The following is a 25,867-nucleotide window of genomic DNA, read 5'->3' on the forward strand; positions in this document are numbered from 1 at the left end:
GTGTGAGTGCCCATTTGCAGGGTGACCGGCTCGGTTTGTAGCGTGGCTGGTTTTCCTCCCGCTGTAGAGCCGTCCAGCTGGTGGAATGCCAGCGGCGTGGGGAGGGGGAAGCAGCGGAGGTCGAGTTTGGCGACTAGGTCGGGGTGGATGAGGTTTTTTGAGCACCCCGAGTCCACTAGTGCCGCGGCCGTGGTGGCTCCGTTGCCGGTAGAGAGTTGAATTGCTGCCAATATTACGGAGCTTTTGTCGTTTCGTTGAGGTGGTCCGCGTTGCTGTCCCACCGCCTGCCTCGCCACGCGTCTCAGAGCAGGCGGGGAGCATTTCCCGCCGGCTGGTCGGGGTCGGTATTGTCCTCTTCCCCCCAGTAAGCGTCCCAGCCCTCTTTCGGTGTCGCTGTGGCCACGGTCATTCGGCGGTGAGGCGGCGGCCCCGGGTTGGGTGGTTTGGGGCTAATTTTCGGGGTGGGCTTGGGCGCGCTGGTCGGCGGTCGGTTGGCGAAGCAATCCGCCGTCTTGTGCCCTAATTTGCCACACCTCCCGCAGGGCTCCCGGTTGAACTTCTTTTTTGGGTATATGGGGCCGGCCATCCCCCCGTGTGGTGCGGGTACCTTTTTCCCGGCATCGTTTGTGTCTTCCGTGGTTGTCATGAGGAAGGTGCGGTGCGCGTGTTCGGCTTTCCCCGCGAGGTGGATCCACCCGTGTAACGTTTCTGGGTCGTCGCGGTAGAGGGCCCATTGGAGAACGTCGCGGTTGAGCCCCCTTTTGAAGATTTCCAGCAGGGTGGTCTCGGACCAGTCGCTGACCTTCCCCGCGAGGGCTTTGAACTCCAGGGCGTAGTCAGGGACCGTGCGGGTGCCCTGTTTAAGTCTTTGGAGTGCGCTTTTCGCCCGTACTTTGGCTAGGGGGTCTTCGAAGTAGTTTTTCATCTCTTTGATGAAAGCAGGGAAGGTGGCGAGGGCGGGGGAGCTGGACTCGTACAGTTGGACGTACCAGTCCGCCGCCCTGTCTTGGAGTTTGATCGCCACGGCGGCGATCTTGTCGGCCTCGGAGTCATAGGAGTGTCCGTGCCTCCCCATGAACTCCCTAGCGTTGGTCACAAAAAACGAGAGTTTTGTGGGGGTCCCATCGAAGAAGATGGGGAAGTCCTTTGGGGCCCGGGCGTTTTGTGCGGCCCCGCCTCTCGCTTCTCGGGGTGTGGTGTCGGCCGCCTGTGCCGTCTGCTGGCCCTCCGCTGGCCCGTGTGGGTTCGATGCTTCGCTCGGGGTGTGGGCTTGTGCGGGGACGTCGTTGGGTGGCGCGGGGGGCATAAGCGCCTGGAGCATGGTCCGGAGTTCCGTCAGCTGAGCCCTCATGGCCGCGAGTTCAGCTCGTGCCTCCTCGTCCACAGCCCGCGCCGCCGCTGGGGCCGGTTCCGTTGGCGCGTCCTCGGGGGTGGGTTGCCGGCGGGGTTCATCGTCCCTCTGCCGCGGGTCCGCTTCCTCCGCCGTCTGATGGGTGTCTCCGTCGTCCTCCTCCGTGTTGAGCGCCGTGGGGCTGTCGCTCCACGCCCGTTGCTGGGGTGCGATGTGGGGCGCGGGGTCCTCCACTGGTTTCGGAAGTCGTGCTGCTCCCTCCCGCGGTCGGGTTGCCTCCGTCGCCATCTCCCCTTGGGGTTGGAGCTGAGGCTCAGGTCGGGTGGGGTGGGCGTCCATGGCTCCGGGAGTCCGCGGTGCCTCTGGCCTTGGTCGGTCCTCCTCTGTCTCTTGCCGCGCGGCTCGCCCTCCTTGCCCGCGCCGTTCCGGCCTCATCTTGCTGGTCTTCTCGCCGTCTACTCCTCCCGCGGCTCGTTGTCATCCGGTGGGGCTCGGCGAGGCTGAGTTTATGACTCTCAGCTTTATGTCATGCGCTGCCTCCCCCTGAATAACATTCAGACACTGGTTTGCGAATCAGGCTCTGGTTTATTGCAGGGCAGGTACAGCGTTGGTAGAAAAAAGCTGAGAGTGACAGGAGCGCGCCGGTGCGGGGTTTAAATACCCCGCGCCGGTCAGCGCCCCCTCGCTCACGGTCACGTCACCCCCCTTTGTCCCATGCGTTGCCCTGCCGGTGGGTGAGGGTTTCCGGGATCGCCCATCATCAGGTTTCCATTCTTCTGCTGATTGCTTTCAGCTGGGCGATCCCCGTTGTATTGCCGCTGATGGTTTGGGTGGCTCCGTGATTCATTTGGCTATTGTTTGTTGGCCGTTAGTCGTTGTAGGTTGATGGCTACTTAACTTGTACCCCTTCACCTATTTCCTTGTCATTGTCATGTGTGCCATTGCGCTGATGACTTTAGCTCAACGGCACTCATGACAAACACATTCCAAGACAGCAGCCAAGAGATAACACCTCCGCAGAGTGGAATTAGCAACCCGCTCTTGAGAGTAACCCCCTCCAAGGAAATGGCATGCGAGGCATTACGATGTACCAGGCACTTTGAAACGGTGAACATGACATACCGCCCCCCCCCAAAAAAATTTAAGGACCCGGTTTGGAGGGATAAGCAACATGGAATCTACGGACTAGAATAGGAGAAGCAACATCGTGAGCGGCCACCCATTCCAGATGAGGAAAATGTTTCCAGAGAACCAGGTACTGCAGTGTGTTGCGAAGCCGGCGAGAGTCAAGAATTTCTTTTACTTCAAAATGCTGTTGCCCATCAATCATGATGGGAGGAGGAGGCAGAGGTTGATCATGCCAGCGGTCAGAGCGAGTATGGGGTTTGAGCAAACTGCAATGAAAGACAGGGTGTAAGCGTTTGAGATTATGCGGCAGGTCAAGTTTAAAAGTCACTGGGTTAATTTGTGCCACAATAGGAAATGGACCCACAAATTTAGGTGCTAATTTCTTAGATGGTTGAGAAGACTTGATGAATTTGGTAGACAGGTACACCATGTCACCCACTTGAAACGAAGGGTGAGGGGCACGCTTCTTATCAGCGTGCTGTTTGTAAGTGGACTGTGCGTCCGCAAGTGCTTGTTGGATGACCGGCCAAGAATCCACCAGCTGTGTTGCCCATTCGGACGGTGAAGCAGGCGGGATAGATGGCTGCGGCAAGTCAGGGATCGGGACAAAGTCCCTGCCATAAACGGTACAAAAAAGGGTTTGACCGGTGCTTTGATGAACAGCATTGTTGTAGGCAACCTCAGCAAAGGGAAGGAGGTCAACCCAATTATCTTGTTGGTAATTCACAAAAGCATGCAAATATTGCTCCAGTGTTGAATTTAGGGCCTCTGTGGCCCCGTCAGTCTCAGGATGCCACGCCATTGACAATGCCTGTTTAGTGCCCAAAAGTTTCAAAAATGCCTGCCAAAACTGCGAGGTAAACTGTGTGCCCCTATCAGAAATTAAGCGGGAGGGACATCCGTGTAACCTGTACATGTGTACAAGGAACAGTTGGGCTAACTGTCACGCCGAAGGAATGGAGGCGCATGGGATGAAATGAGCTTGCTTGGAGAAGTAGTCTTTCACTACCCAAATAACCATTTTTCTTTGGCTGGGAGGTAACTCCACTATGAAATCCATGGAAATCTCCTCCCATGGGCAAGCGGGACTGGCCACTGGTTGTAACAAGCCTTGAGGCTTCCCCACCTTGCGTTTAGACATAGCGCAAACAGAACAAGAAGCAACATAGTCCTTTACATCCTTGCGCAACGCAGGCCACCAAAACTGTCTGCGAACCAGGTGCAAAGTCTTTACAAAGCCAAAATGCCCGGCAACCTTATCATCGTGTGAACGGAGTAACACCTCTTTTCGCAAGCTGTCAGGGACATAGAGACGATCGGACTTCCAAGCGAACCCCTGGTTAAAAGTAACACTGTCTCTATTGGCTAGCAACCAAGTGTCAGTTTTTAACTCCTTTAGAAACTTTTGTTGCAATTGCGATGAAATAGGCAAGGTGCCCTGCGGGGCGGAATCAGTGCCGTGAGGCTGCTGCGCACGGGCTTGGCTACGGGTCACAGCTTACATTCCCAGTTGGGGCTGTGTCCACAGTGTACTGACCACCTCTGGCGCTGAGCTAGAGTCCTGGGGCTGCCTGGACAGTGCGTCTGCTAAAAAGTTCTTTTTCCCAGGAATAAACTTCAGTTTGAAATTGAAACGGCTGAAGAACTGAGCCCAGCGAACTTGTTTAGGACTCAGCTTGCGAGGGGTACTTAGTGCTTCCAAGTTCTTATGGTCAGTCCACACCTCAAATGGATGATTAGCCCCTTCCAGCAAATGGCGCCAAGTATCTAAAGCCGCTTTAACTGCAAAAGCCTCCTTTTCCCACACATGCCACCGTCTCTCTGTCTCAGAGAATTTGCGCGACAGGTAGGCACATGGCTTTAAACAACCCACCCCATCTGCTTGCAACAACAGGGCTCCAATAGAATAATCAGATGCATCCACCTGAACAACAAAAGGCTTGGAGGGATCAGGGTGTTGTAAAATAGGCTCCTGTGTAAAAGACTCTTTCAGCTTATCGAAAGCCTCCTGACAAGCAGGAGTCCATCAGAGCAGCGCGCCTGGGTTTTTTACCCGGCGGGTTTCTCCCACACCCTTCGTCCGAAGCAAATCTGTCAGGGGCAAAGTTATCTCAGCAAACCCCTTTATGAACCCCCTGTAGTAATTACTGAACCCCAGAAAACTTTGAAGTTGCCTGCCGGTGCGGGGTCTCTCCCATTCCAGGATGGCCTGGATCTTAGCAGGATCCATCTCTATGCCCTTATCGGAGATTCTATACCCCAGATAATCGATTTGGGTTTGATGGAACGCACATTTCGACAGTTTGGCATACAACTCAGCTTTCCTTAGCTTGCAAAGCACCTGCTTAACCAACTGCACATGGTCCTCCATAGTTTCAGTATAAATCAATACATCATCCAAATAGACCAATACCCCCTTAAACAGATATTCATGTAACACTTCATTGATCACTTGCATAAACACCCCAGGCGCCCCAGCCAAGCCAAACGGCAAAACCTTATATTGAAACGTTCCCAACGGGCAGTTGAATGCCGTTTTCCATCCATCCCCCTCCCGGATCCTAACACGGTAATACGCTTCCCTTAGGTCCAGTTTGGAGAAGATTTTCCCCTTAGCCAGATGGGATAACATGTCCTTTATCAAGGGCAGGGGATATTTATTTGATATTGAGACCGCATTGAGCCCATGGAAATCGGTACAGAGTCTTAATGTCCCATCTTTCTTCGGGCGGAAGAGGACCGGTGCCCCCACTGGCGAACTAGCTGGCTCAATGAACCCTCTTGCCAAGTTTTTGTCCACAAACTCCCGTAACAAAGTTAGTTCCTTCTGAGTCATTGAGTAAATCTTTGGCTTAGGCAATTGGGTGTTAGGCACCAGCGCAATGGCACAGTCCGTTTTCCGATGGGGGGGAAGTTGATCCGCTTCTTTCTCCCCAAAGACATCCGCAAATGCCTGATATTCCTCAGGTAGACCCTCAAGAGGAGGGGTCGGGTACTGCAGAGTCGCAGCTGCCACTACCCCCACCACCTCCTCTGGGGCTTCATCCCCCTCCAGCGCTTGATAGAATCCATCCCTAAAGGTGACGGTCCGATAGACCCAATTTATCTGAGGATTTTGCTGGACCAACCAGGGGACACCCAATACCACCAAAGGACCCCCCACCAGAGCTACTACAAATGACAACCCTTCCCGGTGGCTACCCATTTGTAATGCCACCAAACCGGTGAAGTGCATGGCCGGTTTGCCCCCTGCCACGGATCCGTCCAATTGGGTGAAAACCATGGGCCGTTGCAACAGGAAGGTGGGCAACTCCAAGGCAGCCACCACATCTGGATGCATTAAGCACTGGGAGCACCCAGAATCAATCATCGCCCACACTTCTATCGTCTTCGTGTGGGATCCCAACTTTACTTTCGCAGTGAGAATGCGATAGTTGCCACTCACTGGCACAGGCTCACGCCCCTCCTCTACCACCAGCCCTGCGGCGCCCTTTAGAGCAGGTGGCTGGCATTTCCCGCCGTCGGCAACAATTCAGGCTTGCCCTCGTCCCCGTAGAACGGCATGCTTTCCATCTCACTGTCAGCCACTGCAGCTTTCATCTTTCTCGGTAGAGAGGGGGACTTCGCAGTCGACTTTCCCTGCCAGTCCTCGCCCTTTCCCCTCAGGCACACCACCGCGCGGTGCCCCTCTTTGCCACAGCGCAGGCACTGCCCCTTCGTGTAGCGGCGCTCCTTCTCCTCTTCCCACAAACGTTGTCCGGGCCTCCCTGAGGTGCCCGAAGGGCGGGTGGGTTTCCCATCTCGCCCCGACTTTGCCGCCCGTCTCTGCGCGAACACCTCGTGGGCATGCTCAGCCTTCCCCGTGAGCTGGATCCACCCGTACAGGCTGTCAGGGTCATCTTGTCCCAGCGACCAGCGCAGCACTTCGGTGTTTAACCCATCCTTGAACAACTCTATTATGGTTGCCTGCGACCAGTCTTCCACCTTCCCCGCTAGCGCCTTAAATTCCAGCGCGTAATCAGCCACGGTTCTCGATCCTTGCTTGAGTTCTTTCAAGGCATGCTTTGCCTGCTCCTTAGCTAGTGGGTCTTTGAAATGGTGCTGAAGGGCCCAGAGGAATTCATCGAATTTCTCCAGTTCAGGGGCTTCCGACTGGCACATCTGTACATACCAGTCCGCTGCCCTCCCCTTAAGCTTCGTGGCAATGGTAATGATTCTTGCTTTTTCCGAATGAAAAAGCAACCCCCATTCTTCCATGTAAGCCTTGACATTCGTCAGGAAGAATGAGAGCTTCGTCGGGTCCCCATCGAACTTGACAGGGAAATCCCTCAGTCCTCCGCCCGGCGGACTGTGCCCCCCCACTGGCGGTTCAGCTGCTTTGACAGCTCCCTGCTGCCTCTGCTCAGGGGCGGGCGGCGGCGCAAGTTCCACCCTGGGAGCCCGATCCCCCTCTCTCGGGCGAGCTCCCCTTCTCCACTCTGGAGACTGTAGCTGGGAGGAAGGGGTCGAATGCCGCTGGCTTGACCCCTCCTGCTCTTCTCTCAGCGAACTCAAGTCCATGCTCATTTTATGCAGGATGAGCTCCAGGGAGTCCATCTTTGACTCTAAAACTCGGATTCAGTCTGGGGTGGGGAGTCTCCCCCCGGTGCCACCTGGACCACCATCGGGGACAGCGGGTATCTCCCCCTCCAGGACAAGCCCTTCACCTCCGAGAAGTCCCCACGACTTTCGTCCCAGGTGACCAGTTCGCCCGGGGTCGTGACCCGTTGTCATTTGTAGTAGCTCTGGTGGGGGGTCCTTTGGTTTTCATGCTGGCCGCATCGCCCTCCAACCCCGAACTCGCCTCCTCCTGGATCGCCGAGAGCTCTCCCACAGGGGCTCTGTCGGGTCGCCGCACGGTGGAGTCGGGCTCTCCCTCGCTCGACTCATCGCTTTCCACGAATAGCACGTCTGGATCGGTCATCGCCAGCGCTTTCCCTCAGGATAAAAAGGACCCTTCTTTTCCTGGACAGGGGCCAGCAGAATTTGAAGTTTTATGATTCTCAGCTTTATGTAATGGTTGCCCACCCCAAGCACTCAGACTCACAAGAAGTTGCTTAAATGAAATCTGGTTTATTGAGGGAATTATGGCAAATACAGAGAAAACTGAGAATGAGCAAAAGCGCGCGAAAATACAAACTAAATCCCCTTGCTTGAGGAGCAACCCCTCCCTCACCCGCCCATAGCAACCGCCCCTTCCCAGGTGCTGGAAACCGTTAGCCTCAGCCTGGGAAAGCAACCTTGAATCCATGACCTAACCCAAACACATTCCAAGACAGCAGCCAAGAGATAACACCTCAGCAGAGTGGGATTATCCACCCGCTCCTGAGAGTAAGCCCCCTCCAAGGAAATGGCATGCGAGGCGTTACGATGTACCAGGAACATGACACGTGGCCATGGATACTAACTTGGATAGCTTTAAAAGAGGTTGGGATAAATCCATGAAGGACACATCTATCAAAGGATATCAGGCTTGAGAACCCCATGTGACCTGCAGGTCAGGGGCAGCCTGCCTCCAAAGACCAGCTGTGGCCAATAACAGCAGGAAAGAGTATCCTGCTTTTGAGCACCTCAGGGACAACTGGTCAGTCACCGTAAGTGTTGGAATAAATTCATGGAAGACAAGTCTATCAAGGACTCAGTTACTTCTATGTAGGGAACTCTGTCTCCAAGTCCAGGTGCAGAGAGGGGAGAATTTCCATATCATATTGTGAACAACTAAGAGGCATCTGACCAGCCACCATGAGAACCCAAATACTGGTCTAAGCCAGATCTTGGACTGATCCAGCAGTGTTAGTCTTATGTTCTGAAGTTCTGGAAGAAAAAGTTGACAATCATGCCCTATGCTGTAGGTTTGGCAGGCAATCCGTTTCTGGTTCACTCCAACATAAGTCATATGAACACCCATCAAACCATACATTTAATGCTGCCAAACAACTACCGCGTTCTCGCTAGTTGAAAGCAAAATGCTTTGCTCCACAGAGCAGTTACCACACTTACCAATCTGTGTCTAGCAGAATAATCTACTGTAGTTGCATGAAGATTCTTCACTCCAGAATAGTAAAAAGCTGTTTCAAGAGGGCCTGGGAATGCCAGAGAACGCAGATGACCTCATGAATGGAATCCAGTGGCCATCTCACTCTAGTCCAGCATCTGCAGCACTACAGTGGCACAAATGATACTGCAAGGATGGCCATCTGCACAGTTCCACTGCTCCGTGGAAAGCAAAACATTTGGCAGTTATCTCTCTCCTACAAAGTAATCCCTAGCTTTCCATATCTGGGAGCCTGCCAGATGAGTTGGAGTTGGAGTCCCATCATTCCCAGCCACTTGGACTGAGACTTTATGGGGACTGAAGTCCTACACATGTAGAAGGTGCCAACCTAGGGAAGGTAGCTTCATCTCATGTCCTGGATGTCCTGGACTTACGAAAAGCAGAGGATACTCAGTTCTCCCCTGAGAGTCCATCTGCTGTGCTTGGATGTTTTTTGTTTGTTCATTTATCGTATTTATATGGCTGCCCACCTCACATGACTTGACTCTGGGTGGCGTACAAACAAACCATAAAAAACTGATAGACTCGGATGGGAGCTGGGGGCTGTTCATCCAGGTCCATCAGTCACCAAGGATGGACCAATCTAATAGGTCCTGCCTCCCTGTGGTGGATAGTGGCGCCGGAGAACCCCATGGTAATCAGGGTATGATCTGACCATGACAAGGGAGATGCTAAAAGCTCCCCCAGTTCCAGATCACATTGCCACTGCTCCAAAATGAAAGTCAGATCAGCTGTGGGACCACTGTCCCATGTCAGGCCCTGGATAAGATAGGCCAATGGCTGTCATGGTAGCCATGAATTTCTGAGCCACCTCTGACCCCACTGCCAGAGACAGAAGTTCTCCAAGACCATAAGTCTGGGGAACTCCACCACCAATGCAGAAATGGCATCAAGGAACTCAAGCAGGGAGGTTGCTACACATCAGGGAGGCTGGTACAACAGCAACAATCCCAACTGATCCCTAGAGCCCAATTTAATGAACGGGGTCTCACATCTTGGCCACCTGTGGAGCAGCGCCCTTGAAAGCCTTAAAAGACTTCTGGAGGACAATTGCCACACCCCCACGCCAGCCCTGGAGTCTCGGTTGATGTCACATCCGAACCCCCCTGGGCACATTTCCAAGTTCTCCTGACTTCTAGCTCCCACATGTTGCCCTTCATTCCAAAGTTTTCAGCAAGGACCTCCAAAATGAAAAGCATGTAGAAGCTTTGCTTTTCTGCTTTGTGATGCAAGTTATCTCCAGGGACATGTGAGAGGCCAAATAAAAATTGCATCTCTTCTTTTCTCAGCATTGGCCCCACATGTGACCCAGGGTGAGTGCAGGCAAGATATGGGACATCTGATGCCTAAAAGAGGCTGACAGCAAGAAACTGAGAGACCATCCTCAAGGCAGAAGAGGGTGGTGGGGAGCTTGCAAGCAGGAGAAAAAGGGAAAGGAAGAGGCAGCTCACACCTGCCAGCTTCACCCAGGTGAGGAACACGAAGGGAAAAATAAGTGAAAAGGGGCCTGAGATCCAGCAAGACCCCCTTAGGAAAAGATGGGTGGGGGGTGATGACTGCATGTACTAACAATTTAAGGTGCACCTTTCACAACCAGCCTGTTTCCAATTCTCTGAAAGAGGCATAAACTGCACGTTGTTCAGATTGGTGAACAGAAGGACACCCCTTCCTCATGCCTGATGGAGCAAAGCTTTCCCTCCCCACTCCCCACCACCACCGCTAGAGGAGGAGAAAAAGTCCTTTCCGATGCTTTTCTTCCAAAGCTCCACATGTTGGGAAGAGACATGGAAAGGCTTTTGTGTTGGCGGCGAAGAAGGGAAGCATCGGAGGTGAGGAGGGGAAGAGCAGAGGAGGCGCTGAGGAAGGTGTGGGGCGGGGGGGAGCCTAAACGAGGCAGGGGGACAGCCTGAGGACCCGGGGGGGCAATTCATTAATTAAACCAATAAACAGTGCCCCCCCCCAAACAAGCAAAAATCTAGCCTCTCAAAATGATGATTGGGGCTAACTGGAGAAGATTTCATGGTTTGCATTGCAGCAGACATTTCCCCACAAACTTCGCCCCTGGAAGTCAGTTATTTTCCTGGCACGAGGTCTAGAGGACAGGGATCAAAAATGGGACGTGGGGAGCCCATGGGCCCAGCAGACTGCTCACCCTAAAAGGAAGCCTGGAGGTGGAAGGAGAAGGTGGGGGTGGCCCCAATTTAGGTGGCCCCAAAGAGGGACAGAATAAATGCACAGAGAACCAGCTGTCAATGGCTAGTGGTTCACGCAAGACCCAGGGACAGAAAGACCAGGTTCTCACAACTTGGGAATCTGAAAAAACTCACCCACTGTGCATGTTGCGTAAATGGCACTGCCCAGTTTGTAAGTAACCTGGTTGTGCTGTGTGAGCTCACCATATTGTGATTAGTAACATGAGCTGACTTGGTAAATGATTGTGTGAAACCAGCCACTGCCATGTTCAACAAAATGCCAGCTTTTCTTCTTGCCCAGGAGCTCTTCTTGCAGCCCTTAACACAAGAAGGAAACAGCCCCCCCCCCAGCAGTAAGGATCCCCCCACCACCCTGTGCAAAAGGAGATTGCCAGTGAATGGCAGTAGAAGCGAGAGAGGGGGGGGGGGCTTGGCAAAGAAGAAGCAGATCTCGTGCCCCTGAAGTTTTCTGCCACCTCAAGGAGGGCTGAGGAGCACTTCAACCCTGCTGGGGGAAAGGGCCCTACGTCTTCGCCTCTCCTGGCATCCTACCAAACCCCTGAGCTGGGAAAACTGACAGCTGCACACGAAGCCCCAGGAGGACCATGCTGTCCCTGCCAATGCCCTGAGAAGCCCACCAGCCTGGGTCTCCAAGACTTGCAGCAGTGGCTCAAGAGATATCTCCCCCCTTGAGGCCATCTCTGGCCACCATTTCCAGGGGCCACCGAGAGATTTATTTTTTAAAAAAATATTAAAAGCCAGAAAACTAACTGATGTTTAAAATAGGTGTACAATGTGCTTCCATATTTTGGAAGAAAAATATTACTCTTTTATGCACTGCAGTGCAAATTTTCACACCCTCCTGCCAATGGAAGGCTTCCTGATCATGAAGGAACTTACCCACCAAGGGACAGACCTACAGGCATGGCTGTGATCAACTGCCAACCCACTGATGGCAGCCATAAAATTCCCCAGAAGCATCTATCCTCCCCCATAATGGTTAGTCATGCATATCATTGTTTGATGATTCCAGATGGCCTTTGAGAATTCCAGTGGTTCATTCTTGCTTATGGAGCTTCCTCTTAATTCTGTGATTTTAAATGTCACTTCAAAGACCACCCCACACAGTTGCTTGTCCTTGGTCTTCTATCACAGCTCAACCAGCAACGAAACCACCCAGAGGTGATCATGCATCTTGATGCTCAACCATTGGAGATGCTGCTTTCGTCTGAGTAACCAGAGAGACCCATTTCACATTCATCCCCAACCCCAAAGCCTGTCAACAGGCAATCCCCAAGTAAGTAAATTGATGCCTCCGGAGGTGCCCTTCCCTTGTTGTGCAATTGCTTTGGAAAGGAGTGTTTTTCTGTAATTCCACAGGGCTCCACCTTTGCAGCAGGAAATGGCAGGTAAATCTTCCTGCTCCTATTGAAGTCAATGGGTCAGGAAATTCATTTCCGCTTTACTATGTTCTTTTCCAAAGCACAACCAACTAAACTAGGCCCTGTTAAGGCTAATTAATTGGGAGGCTATCTCAAATTGTGATGTTGTAAACCTGTTTCTCCATAGAATGTCACAATTATGGCAGAGGAAGTGCAAATTGCCATTTCCACCTCCTAAATTCTGCTGCTTTCCAATCCTCTCCTTGTAGCCAACCTTGATGGAACACACGGAAGGTGGAAATCGGACCGCGCAGGTGACTGAATTCTTGTTCCTGGGCTTTTCCGGCATCCCCAAAGGCCACCCTTTCCTCTTTCTGCTCTTTCTGGCCATCTACCTGATCACCTTGGTGGGCAACTCCGTGATACTCATTTTGATCCAGCTGGATTCACGCCTCCACAGTCCTATGTACTATTTCCTCAGCCATTTGTCCTGCTTAGACATTTGCTATTCCTCGGTCACCCTCCCCACCATCCTGGTGAACTTCTTGCGCCAGCAGCCCATCATTTCCTATAACGACTGCATGGCCCAGATGTTCTTTCTGATGACATTTGCAGGAACTGAATGCGCACTGCTGGCTGTCATGGCCTACGACCGCTATGCTGCCATTTGCGAACCTTTGCGCTATTCTCAACTCATGAGTAGGAGGGTGCGAGTCCCTCTGGCTATGGCTTCGTGGCTCTGGGGCCTTCTCGACTCAGCCATTCACACTGCATTAGCCACCGATTTGGCCTTCTGTGGAGCCAACCAGATCCATCACATCTTCTGCGATGTCCCTCCACTCTTGAAAATTGCTTGCAGTGACACGTATGTTAATGAGGTAGCTCTTCACACAGCAAGTGTTTTTGTGGGTCTGTGTCCTTTTGTCATTGTTATCATTTCATATATCTACATCATATCTACAATTCTGAAAATCCGCTCTAACACTGGAAGGAGAAAGACCTTCTCCACATGTGCTGCCCATTTAATTGCAGTCATCGTCTACTTTGGGATGGCGAACTTGAATTACAACCGTCCCAGTGCAGGCTACTCCTTGGGGGTGGACACCCTGGTCTCCACCCTGTATTGTATCATCACTCCCATGCTGAATCCCCTGATCTACAGCCTCCGCAACAAGGAGGTCAAAGGAGCCCTACAAAAACTTCTGAGCACTCAGGAGAAGGAATAGACATTTCCTGGAACAGTGAAGGAAAACCTGGATCACCTTCCTGCTGTCTCTGCATATCCTTATCTATAGACCAACAACCGCTTTTCCAGACTGAGGGGCTCTGTAGCTGCAAATTTCTATGTGGCTCATTGGCTCAATGATATTTGACTCTGGGATTCTACCAGCCATAACCTTTTCTCTTCTAAGTGCCCAATTTGGTTTAATCGTTTAAGGTGGAAAGGAAAAAAGAAAAGAAAAGATCTGGAGAACTTTCTCCCCCCCACCTCCAAAACATTGCTCAGGGTACTTGCAGAAGGATCTCTTCTCTCTTCCATATCCCCTTGACTGCCACCTCCCTCTGGATCCTTCCGAGTATGTAAAACGATGAACAAAAATTCCTGAATGAGCATCCGCCTTTTGGGAGCCAAGCAGGAATATGGAACAATAGAGTTGCATTAGGCAGGAGGGGATTATGTGGGGCAATGAGTTGAGGATAAAGGGTAGAACTATTGGAAGGAAAGGTTGAAATGGTAGAAGTGAATCCTAGAGGAATGTTACGTTTACTCTTCTGAATGTTCATTTCCTTTTGTTCCTCCACTTGGTTTCTATTCTCTGATAGCCCATCGCTGAACTGGACACCGGGAAGCCTTGTTTATTTCTTCAGATGGGACTTCATTGCTCTGCCTGACATGGAGTGGTGAGGTGCGGAGGATCAGCTTCCCTAGTTTGGCTTGTTGGTGTCAATAGGTAGCACCAACAGCCCTTCCTTTAGAAAGAGTGAATTTCATCTGAAGGGCCTCACGGTCTTGGAAGAGGGAGGTGGGCTCAACCCGGAACCGGGGAGGGTTGGGGCTCGGTCAGAATCCTACACAATTAAAGCATTAAAGGCAGGCTTTCATTTCTTAACATACAATGACTTGCTAGCATAGGAATATGGGGCGATTAAGATGAAATCAAGAGAACAATTGACTGCAGGGGATTTAGTTTTCTATGGTTCTCACAAGCACAATTAAGTGAAAGTTTTAATATAGACAAAAAGTACCAGGTATAGAATATGATAAAATGGAATTTGAAAATGAATTATGTGCAAATGACGAACATGTGATTGCTAAAATGTATAAACATTTACTGAAATTTGAAACAGAAGAACAAATGAAGGAATGTATGATAAACTGGGCTAAAAAAAATTGGCCATAATCATATAATAATTCCTATTACAGATGTTTTGAGGAGGAACTTTTACAACCTTTACCAAACATGATGATCTCTATCTTTCAGGGAGGAGAGATACCAGACAGTTGGAAAGGGGCCAGTATAGCACTAATACCTAAAGAGGGACAGGATTTGACCTGAACAAGAAACTATAGGCCAATACCATTGTTGAATAATGACTACAAGTTGTTCACAGCGATTCTAGCCAATAGACTGAAAAAAAAATTGCAAGAATTTATTCATGAGGATCAGTGTGGGTTTTTATCCAAAAGACAGTTAAAGGGCAATGTTAGAAATGGGTTGGACATTTTGGAATATTTGGAGCAACAGAATGAAAAACAAGCCACATTGGTTTTCTTAGACAATTGGAACTGGGCTACTTGTTCAAGGTTTTGGAAGATATGAATTTTGGAGAGAACTTTATAAAACGTCTGTGAGATACAAAAAGGAGCAAGACAGGGATGCCCACTCTCTCCTCCCTTGTTTATTTTGGTTCTTGAAATACTGAACAGAGATATCAGACAAGATGAGAGGATTATGGGAGTAAAGATTAAAAAGAGAAACTTCTAAATTAAGGGCTTTTGCAGATGACTTGGGGTTGGTCGTGGAAGACCCTTTGAAGGGAATTGAAACATAAATGGGCAAAGTAAAAGAATTTGGTGCATTAGCAGGTTTCCAGATTAATAAACAGAAGACGAAGATGTTAACAAAAAATATGAACAGAATTGATGAATAAAATGGGTTTTAAAATTGAGAAGAAGGTAAAATATCTGTGTATCACTATGACAGATATGAACTGTATGTTATTTCAAAATAACTATGTTAAGACATGGAATGAAATTAAAAAAGACATGTTAAGAATCTACAACTGTCATTGCTGGGAAGAATTTCTGTGATAAAAATGAATGTTTTACCTAGAATGATGTTTTTGTTTCAGACAATACCTGTTTTGACAACTGCTGCATCATATAAAGAGTGGCAGAAGGATATATCTAAATTTGTGTGGCAGGGGAAAAAAACACAAGTTAAATATAAGGTATTAAAAGATGCAAAGAAAAGGGGAGGATTAGGTCTACCTGATTTGAAACTGTATTTTGCAGCTTGCTGTTTTGTGTGGATGAAAGATTGGGTGTTGCTGAGAAATAGAAGGCTTTTGGAGTTAGACACAACATGGGATTTGGGTGGCATGGGTATTTGTGGTATGACAACTTCAAGGTTAATGTGGATTTTAAAAATCATTATGTTAGATGTGCCGCACTGAGAATATGGCATAGATACAAACCCCAGTTGTGCCTGAAAACACCTTTGTGGCTTTCAGCACAAGAAGCATTTCATAGAAGAGAAATGATAAGTCAACACAAAGGGATAACTGATCGTGATATATTAAAATTTTGCCAACAAGAATGTAAAATAAAATCAAGAAAAGAACTGATGGCAGAAGGATATAATTGTCAATGGTTTTCTTGTTTACAGTAATTAGAAAGATTTAAAGTAGGCAAGAGTTTATGGTTTTGAACATTGTAAGACTGAGTTTGAAATAGAATTGTGTACAATTGATGAACATGTAATTGCTAAAATGTATACTCTTTTATTGAAATTCAAAACAGAAAAAGAACAAGTGAAAGAATGTATGATAAAGTGGACTAAACTTTTTGGTTATAATATACAGATGGAACAATGTTGTCAGCCACCCAGAGTCACTGGTTTGAGATGGGCAGCAATATAAATTGAATGAATGAATGAATGAATGAATGAATGAATAAATAAATAAATAAAAAATAAAAAAAAAATAAAAAAAAATAAAAAAAAATATGTGGTTGAAAAGATTGAAATTTACACTATGTTATAATCTTAGAGATTTTTTAATAAAATGTTGTACTGTTGGTATACATCACCAGAGAATCTGTCTAGAATGTATAAAGGCCCCTCAAATTTATTTTGGAAATGTGAACAACATGAAGGGATATTTTATCATGCTTGGTGGATGTGTAAAACAGCTAGAAAATTTTAGATTCAAATACACATCCTGATTCAGAGGAATTTAAAGATTAATATACAGCAGAGGTTTTTCTTTTGGGATTGATGGACAAACAGTTGAAAGGAAGTCATGGAACTTTGTTTTTGCATATGAAAACTGCAGCAAAATTATTGTATGCACAAAGGTGGAAAGTTTTGGCACTACCCGCAAATGGAGGAATGGCTGGTGAAGATGATGGAACTTGCTGAGATGCTAAATTGACTTCTTTGATTAGTGAAAAGACAGTAACTGTGTTTATTGGTGACTGGAAACCCCTTATGGACTTTTTGCATAAAGAAAAAAAAAAACTTGTGGGCCACAGAATGGTCTGTGCTTCAGTAGGATCCCAAGCCTGCCTTTACAGCCTGATCTAGCATGCAGGCATTCACACCCTCTTCTCTGAAGACCAGAGTCCCTGGCCACAAATCAGGTGTCCCTTATGAACAGCATCCCCACCATCACCAACGATGGTGTCAAGGTTGCTGATTTCTGACCAAGGGGACACTGTCACCGTTCTCCAGCCAGGTTTTAATAATGCACGTCAGGTCTGCTGCTTTACCCAACACTACATGGCAGGTGAAGGTGGCCTTCTTGCAGTTTGGCACCTTGAGGCCACGGACACCAGCCATCGGGCCGCCTGGCCCCCAACGCAGGACAATTGGATTTGGAAGTTGAGCTCTCCACCAGGCTTGAGATCTCCCTTCTGAAATGGCCTACCCATATCTCCCTCAACCCAACACCAAAGGGATATAACTATTTCTGCCCTCCGTCTGCTGAAGGCAACCCATACAGCCCTCAGGGTAAAAAGGAAAACAGGTCTACGTCTCCTCTAAACCAATTCCCCAACCCACTGTCGAAGTACTGCTCGGAAGGGCTCCTTACCAACCAACCTCCCCCACTGTCGGTCACAAGCACGCAATCTTGAAGACCCCATGTTATATCCAGACTGGGGGAACATCCCTCAAATCCCAGATGCAGTTTATTGGAGGAAAAGAGGGAAATGTCTCCACCTCCTGCTTCTGAGCATCACAGAGGCTTTGGTTGACCCCTGCTAGAATGCTGGCCTAAGACAGGCCATGGCCTCATCTGGCAAGGGATTCCTTACATTTTGTAGAACTTATTCCTTTGAGATGTGCTGATGGCCACTAACTTGAATAGCAGTAATAGATCAGTTCATGGAGGACACATCAGTCAAGATCTGTCATTCTTCTATCTACCTCTTGTTACCTCTGGGTTCAGGGCTGCCTCTCTTCAGTCCCTAGGTACATAGAAACAACAGTAGGAGAGGGCAGTGTTTCCATCTCCTACTTATGACGACCCCAGAGGGATCTGGTCAGCTATCATGAGAAACCAAATACTGGTCTAAGCCAAGCCCTGGCTTGATCAAGAAGGGCTAGACTTAAGTTCTTCAGTTCCATAGGAAAAAGTTGACAGTCACACAATTAGCTGCATGGACCTGGCAGGCAATCTATTTCTGCTTCACTCCTGTGTGCAGGACACATTAACACCATCAAAGTGTACATTTCATGCTGCCAAACAACTGACCTTCCTCGCTGAAAGTCAAACCCTGTGCCTCACAGCTCAGATCCACGTCTGGCAGAATATCTTGCTGTGATGGCATGAAGATTCTCAACTCTGGCTTCAAGAGTCTCTGGGAGTGCCAGAGAAGGCGGATGTCATGACCTCGTTGCAAGGCACAAAGAGCCTCACAACGTAGATCATGATCATCAAGGAATAGAGGAAGAAGATAATCAGAACAGGGATTAAAACAAGCACCCAAAGCACCCACACCCATAGACCCATATGCAGCTGAAAAGAAGGACATCGGATGAACAGAGATAAGCCGCACCTGGTGCCCTGGAGGACACACCAGAATCGAGAAGACAAGAGAAGACACCGGGAAAATGCCCAGGCAGCAATCAAGGGTCCCATCAAGAGGGATTGGGACAATGGAGGGTGGAGGAGCCCGGGGTCATACAAGAGGGTATAAAATGGGCACCTCCACACCACACACCCCATTCCCGTTTTTTGTTCTGTCAGCCATCATTCCAATAAACCAGAAATCCTTAATACCCATTAAGTGAGTCTGTGTCTTATTGCAAAGCGAGACTGACCCTGACATAAAAACGGGAACCCCCAAAAAATTTTTTTACCTAACACCTATCCACCAAGCGTGTGAGGGACCCAGCTAGGTATGGAAACTCATGGAGCGAGGCAGCGCAACCCCTCGGCACCTGGCGACGAAGCTCCGCTCCCCTCGGGCGGGATGTGGCTGAGGTCCGGGCAGTGTAACGCCCCGGTAAGTATGGGATCCAGCTCGGGGGAAGCGGAGGAGGAGGGAACCACCCCGGCGCCCCGGAGCCTGTGGGCCACCGGGGGCGAGATGAGGGGACCCTCTCCAGGCTCGCAGGCAACCCCGGAGGAAACGCAAGACGAACCGCCACCCAGGGCGCACGGAGCCGAGGGAGCACCTGGCACCCCGGAGGGACCAAGGGAAGGTCCGTCCTCCATGACAGCCACCGGCGAGGGCGAGCAGAATGGCGAGCGCACCAGCGGGAGTCCGCAGATGGCGGCGAGGCTCGACGCGCTGGAGGAAGGAGTGCAGGCGATACGGCTGATGCTACAACAGCTGACGGCAGCGCAGGGACCCCGCGGCGGCGGCGGCATGGAGGCACCCCCGAATGAGAGATGGCGGGGCGAGCGCGGCGGAGGCAACGGCGGAGCCCGGCCCAAGGAGCCCACCCGACGACCGGAGGCGCACCTGGACGAGAGACAGAGCGGATACCCAGCGGACGGTGGCAACTACGGTGGAGCCCAACCCCAGGAGCCCACCCACCGATCGGAGGCACATCCGGACGAGAGACGGCGGGACGACCTCGGCAGCAGCGGCGGCGGAGCCCGATCCCAGGAGCCCACCCGACAACTGGAGGCGCACCCGGACGATCAGGCGTACGGTGGCGGCGACAGCGGAGCCTGGCTCCAGGAGCCCACCCAATCGAGAACGTCCCACACACACACACCCCGGGCGACAGGCTGACTAACTTGCAAGGAGACCCAGAGAGAGACACGAATACCGCAAGAGGTCTGGAGACAATCCGACCCGCATCAGCCCCCGGGGAGCACGCTGCATGGCTCAGAGGGGACCGGGAACCAAACCAGAATGGCTGCCAAGGACTTTGGCATAAAGTTTGAGGGGGATCCCTCCAAACTCTCATTTTTCCTGACGAACGCGAGGTATTACCTCGAGGAATGGGGTCCCTGCTTCAGAACTGAAAGGGGCAAAGTGAATGCCCTGGCCATAAAGTTAAAAGGTCGGGCCGCTGATTGGTATGTCCAGCTGTGCCGATCAGGCGCCCGGGCACTGCAGGACAGCACAGAATTCCTGCAGGTGCTGGAGCTGCACTTCAGGGACCCCCTGGAGCAAGAAAGAGCTAAAAGGGCGCTGAAAACACTCAGACAAAGCCAGCGCTCCATGGCAGAGTATGCCATGGAGTTCCAAGCCCTAGCCGGAAAAGTGGACACCTGGTCTCAATCAACTCTGATTGAGAAATTTAAACAAGGACTTAACTTAAACGTTCTCTGGTGGGCACTCTGCTGCAACAATCCCAACTCCCTGACCGAATGGATCTGGCTGGTGGGGGAAGCGGAGGACGCCCACGACACGTTCCTCCACGCCAAGAAGGAAGCACAGCAGATGGAGGCAGCGAGACCCCCATGCACAGCTGCAAGGCAGGGGAAGGCGAGACCCCAACCATGGAAGGAGGAACGGGACCGGCGCTTCGCCAAAGGGCAGTGCTTCACGTGTGGCAAGGAAGACCATAAGGCAGCAGCATGCCCCAAACCGACACCCAGAGGGAGCACGAGGAGGGCACCAACCGCACCAACCCCAGTGCCCAGAAAGCAACCAGCAGCGAAGGGGGAATACCGAGCCAGACACTTCCCCTACAGCTCAGAGGAGGAGGGAAGCAACCCTGATGAGCCGACGGGAAACGACAACCACCTGGCCTAAGGGACGCCAAAGGACAGGAGGAGGACAGTGACAGGCGCAACGACAAAGGGGTGAGTGAGGAATGCCCCACCCTCTATGTCCGTGCCACCCTCACCCATGGGAATAAGACTGAAAAGGTCTGGGCACTAATTGACTCTGGCTGCTCCAAAAGCCTAATGCACCCAGACCTGGCAGCCACGCTTAACCTCCGCTGCTATCCACTTCAGCACCATTTGGTGTTCACGCAGCTCGACGGATCGGCAGCGGGAGGGGGCCCAGTCACCCAATACACCGGAGAAACCACGCTAAGGCTCGGCAGCCACGAGGAAAAATTGGCTTTCATCATGGCACCGGTGGGGCAACCCCTACTCATACTAGGGATCCCATGGCTCGTGCAGCAAAACCCAGTCATCAACTGGAAAACCAGAGAGATTAAGTTTGCTGACGGGCGTTATCAAGCACCTTCAGGGAACCAGGTTCCCCGAGCGGCCATGGGGGGGGGCAACGACAACTGCAGAGCACAGAGAGACGGCACTGCCAGAGGGACTGCCAACCAAATACGCGGACTTCACCGACGTCTTCGGCGAGAAAGAGGCGGACAAACTCCCCCCCCACAGGAAAACGGACTGTACCATTGAACTGGTCCCGGGGGTACCCCTACCCAAACCCAAAATATATGCCATGACCCAGCGGGAGCTGGCAGCATTAAGGGACTTTGTGGACAAAAACTTGGCAAGAGGTTTTATCGAGCCTGCAAACTCTCCAGTGGGAGCGCCAGTCCTCTTTCGTGAGAAAAAGGATGGGTCACTGCGGCTCTGTACAGATTACCATGGATTAAACGCAGCAAGCATTTCAAATAAATACCCCCTACCCTTAATAAAGGACATCTTGTCCCACCTGGCAAAGGGTAAGGTATTCTCTAAACTGGACATAAGGGAAGCCTATTACCGCATACGGATACGGGAGGGGGATGAGTGGAAAACTGCTTTCAACTGCCCATTGGGGGCGTTTCAATATAAGGTGCTCCCATTCGGACTGGCAGGAGCACCGGGGGTATTTATGCAGTTAATTAATGAGGTCCTGTGTGACCACCTTTTTAAGGGGGTTTTGGTTTACCTCGACGATGTATTAATCTACACGGAAACAGAACGTGAGCACAAACACTTGGTAAAAGAAGTGCTCAGGAAACTCCGCAAGGCAGAGCTGTTTGTCAAGCTCTCCAAGTGCGAGTTTCACAAGAAACAAATTGACTATCTAGGGTATAGGATTTCAGCTAAAGGCATAGAAATGGACCCAAGCAAGATCCAAGCCATACTGGCCTGGGAGCGCCCACGCACGAGGAGACAACTTCAAAGCCTCCTCAGATTCACTAACTTCTACAGGGGGTTCACGCCAAGGCTGGCAGAGACTATTTTACCCCTAACTAACCTACTTCATGCGACAAGCTGGCCTTGAGGAATCCAAGGCTGGAGTTAAAATCTCTGGAAGAAACATTAACAATCTCAGATATGCAGATGATACCACTTTGATGGCTGAAAGTGAAGAGGAACTGAGGAGCCTTATGATGAAGGTGAAAGAAGAAAGTGCAAAAGCTGGTTTGCAGCTAAACCTCAAAAAAACCAAGATTATGGCAACCAGCTTGATTGATAACTGGCAAATAGAGGGAGAAAATGTAGAAGCAGTGAAAGACTTTGTATTCCTAGGTGCAAAGATTACTGCAGATGCTGACTGCAGTCAGGAAATCAGAAGACGCTTAATCCTTGGAAGAAGAGCAATGACAAATCTCGATAAAATAGTTAAGAGCAGAGACATCACACTGACAACAAAGGCCCGCATAGTTAAAGCAATGGTGTTCCCTATAGTAACATATGGCTGCAAGAGCTGGACCATAAGGAAGGCTGAGCGAAGAAAGATCGATGCTTTTGAACTGTGGTGTTGGAGGAAAATTCTGAGAGTGCCTTGGACTGCAAGAAGATCCAACCAGTCCATCCTCCAGGAAATAAAGCCAGACTGCTCACTTGAGGGAATGATATTAAAGGCAAAACTGAAATACTTTGGCCACATAATGAGAAGACAGGACACCCTGGAGAAGATGCTGATGCTAGGGAGAGTGGAAGGCAAAAGGAAGAGGGGCCGACCAAGGGCAAGATGGATGGATGATATTCTAGAGGTGACGGACTCGTCCCTGGGGGAGCTGGGGATGTTGACGACCGACAGGAAGCTCTGGCGTGGGCTGGTCCATGAAGTCACGAAGAGTCGGAAGCGACTAAACGAATAAACAAAAAAACCTACTTAAGACTAAGGGCTTGGGGGACACGCGCAAATCAAGAAACCCGGGGGCGCTACTAAACTGGACAGCTGATTGTCAAACGGCATTCAAGAGACTAAAAAACCTCTTCACAGCTGAGCCAGTGCTACAACACCCCGACCCCACCAAGCCTTTTGTGGTGCAGGCAGATGCCTCCAACTTTTCCATCGGAGCCATCCTGCTTCAAAAGGACTCCGACAACCACCTAAAACTCTGCGCCTACCTTTCCCGCAAATTCTCCGAAACAGAGCGGAGATGGCACGTATGGGAAAAGGAGGCGTTCGCAGTAAAGACAGCTCTGGAAACGTGGAGGCACCTGCTGGAAGGGGCCACCTGCCCCTTCGAGGTTTGGACGGACCACAAGAACCTGGAGGCACTCAGCACGCCAAAACGGCTCAGCCCGAAGCAGGTGCGTTGGGCTCAGTTCTTCAGCCAGTTCAATTTCACGCTGAAATTCATACCGGGCAAGAAGAACTTTCTGGCAGATGCCCTCTCCCGATGGCCACAGGACGACACGCAAGCCTCCGACATCGTGGGGACAGTATGGACCGAGAAACAGCTGGGCTGCCCAGCGGTCACGCGCAGCCAGACAAGGAACCAGCACACGCCAGCACGAATGACAGGGAACGATCGGAGCCGGCGTTCAATTTCACCGAACTGGCAACAAAGACTCACACAAGCACTACAAACAGATACATGGTTGCAAAACAACCGACACCATGTATCTGTCAAAGACAGCATGGCCTGGAAAGAGAAAGCCCTGTATGTGCCAGAATCACTGCGGGGGGAAATCTTACACAGATCGCACGATGACAAGACTGCGGGACATTTTGGGTTCGTAAAAACCCTTCACCTAACGAGGAGGCAATTTTGGTGGCCAAACCTGAGAAAAGACGTGAAAGACATGTGGCCAACTGCCCCACATGTGCCACCACCAAACGGAAAGGGGGGAAACCCCAAGGACTGCTACAGCCAGTAGCCAGCCCCTCCCGCCCATGGGAAGAAATTTCCATGGATTTTATTGTGGACCTCCCACCCAGCCAAAGGAAAACAGTGATATGGGTGGTAAAAGACTATTTCTCAAAGCAGGCACACTTCATACCGTGTGCAACAATCCCCTCCACACAACAACTGGCACGCTTGTTCCTAACACATATATACAGGATACACGGTGCCCCCTGCAGGTTGGTGACCGACAGAGGCACACAGTTCACGTCAAAGTTTTGGCGGGAATTTTTAAAACTAATCGGGACTAAGCAAGCACTCTCCACTGCGTGGCATCCACACACGGATGGATCTACAGAGATCCTAAACTCAACACTTGAACAGTTCCTGAGGGCATTCATAAACTACCAACAGGACAACTGGGTAGACCTACTACCTTTTGCAGAGGTAGCCTATAATAATGCAGTACACCAGAGCACTGGCCACACCCCATTTAAGGTGGTCTATGGAAGGGACTTTGTACCAATACCAGACCTACCGCAACCTGAAAACCCGCCCTGCTCACCAGACGATTGGGCGGCACAGCTGGCAACAACCTGGCCAATCATCCAAACAGCCCTAGCAGACGCACAAACCATGTACAAAAAATATGCAGACAACCACAGGGCGGAGGCACCAAACTACAAAGTGGGAGATAGGGTCTACCTCTCCACTAAGTTCATTAAGACCTCACAACCCTCGAAGAAACTGGCACCGAAATTCATCGGACCCTTCAAAATCACACAGGTAATCAACCCAGTTACTTTCAAACTGGAACTGCCCCACAACTTGAGACGGGTCCACCCAGTATTCCACTGTGCACTACTGAAACCAACAAGCACATCCAAATGGCATGCGGAAGAACCTCTGCCCCCACCCGTAATGATAGACAACCAACAGCATTTTGAAGTAAAAGAGATACTGGACTCAAGAAAGCAAAGAGGTAAGCTGCAATACCTCATTAAATGGAAACATTTCTCACACCCAGAGTCGGTCCAGGCACAACATGTCATGGCAAGACAACTAACTAGAAAATTCCACGAGGCATACCCAGAGAAACCAGCACCCTAAAGACATCTTCAGGGGGCAGCATGTCATGACCTCGTTGCAAGGCACAAAGAGCCTCACAACGTAGATCATGATCATCAAGGAATAGAGGAAGAAGATAATCAGAACAGGGATTAAAACAAGCACCCAAAGCACCCACACCCATGGACCCATATGCAGCTGAAAAGAAGGACATCGGATGAACAGAGATAAGCTGCACCTGGTGCCCTGGAGGACACACCAGAATCGAGAAGACAAGAGAAGACACCGGGAAAATGCCCAGGCAGCAATCAAGGGTCCCATCAAGAGGGATTGGGACAATGGAGGGTGGAGGAGCCCGGGGTCATACAAGAGGGTATAAAATGGGCACCTCCACACCACACACCCCATTCCCGTTTTTCGTTCTGTCAGCCATCATTCCAATAAACCAGAAATCCTTAATACCCATTAAGTGAGTCTGTGTCTTATTGCGAAGCGAGACTGACTCTGACAGCAGATGACCTCCAAACAGAATCACCTGACCGTGTCTCCCCAGTACAGAAACTCCAGAACTGAAGAGGCACAGAAATTACTGTGGAGATGTCCACCTGCACTGCTCCATTGCCCCATGTGAGCCAAAAGCTTTAGCTGCTATCTCTTCTCCTACAAAGGCTTTCCATATCTGGGAGCCTGCCAGATGAGTTGGTTGGACTCCCATCATTCCCAGACACACGGACTGAGACTTTATGGGGACTGAAGTCCTACACATGTAGAAGGCGCCAACCTAGGGAAGGTAGATTCATCTCATGTCCTGGATGTCCTGGACTTATGAAGAGCAGGGGATACTCAGTTCCCCCCTGAGAGTCCATCTGCTGTGCTTGGATGTTGTCCTGAGGTTGCAGCTCCCACCCTTTGCCCTTAGATCCAACCTTTCCAGCAAGGAATCCCCGGTGTACAACTACTTCGCTTTCTGCTTTGCA

At 50.5% G+C, this 25,867-nt stretch overlaps 1 protein-coding gene across 1 annotated transcript; it reads left to right on the forward strand.

The window, feature by feature from the left end:
- Positions 1-12,425: 12,425 nt before the first annotated feature.
- Positions 12,426-13,373, forward strand: LOC134501169 (olfactory receptor 5T17-like). The gene has a single exon (XM_063308776.1). It carries the CDS (start codon positions 12,426-12,428, stop codon positions 13,371-13,373), a length of 948 nt encoding a protein of 315 aa, XP_063164846.1.
- The last annotated feature ends 12,494 nt before the right edge of the window (positions 13,374-25,867 follow it).

This window comes from Candoia aspera, chromosome 7 (genome assembly GCF_035149785.1).
Source record: "Candoia aspera isolate rCanAsp1 chromosome 7, rCanAsp1.hap2, whole genome shotgun sequence".
NCBI classification, from domain to species: Eukaryota; Metazoa; Chordata; class Lepidosauria; order Squamata; family Boidae; genus Candoia; species Candoia aspera.

Bases quoted from the DNA above. Each gene is read 5' to 3' on its own strand.
- LOC134501169 (XM_063308776.1), top strand. From the start codon at position 12,426: ATGGAACACACGGAAGGTGGAAATCGGACCGCGCAGGTGACTGAATTC.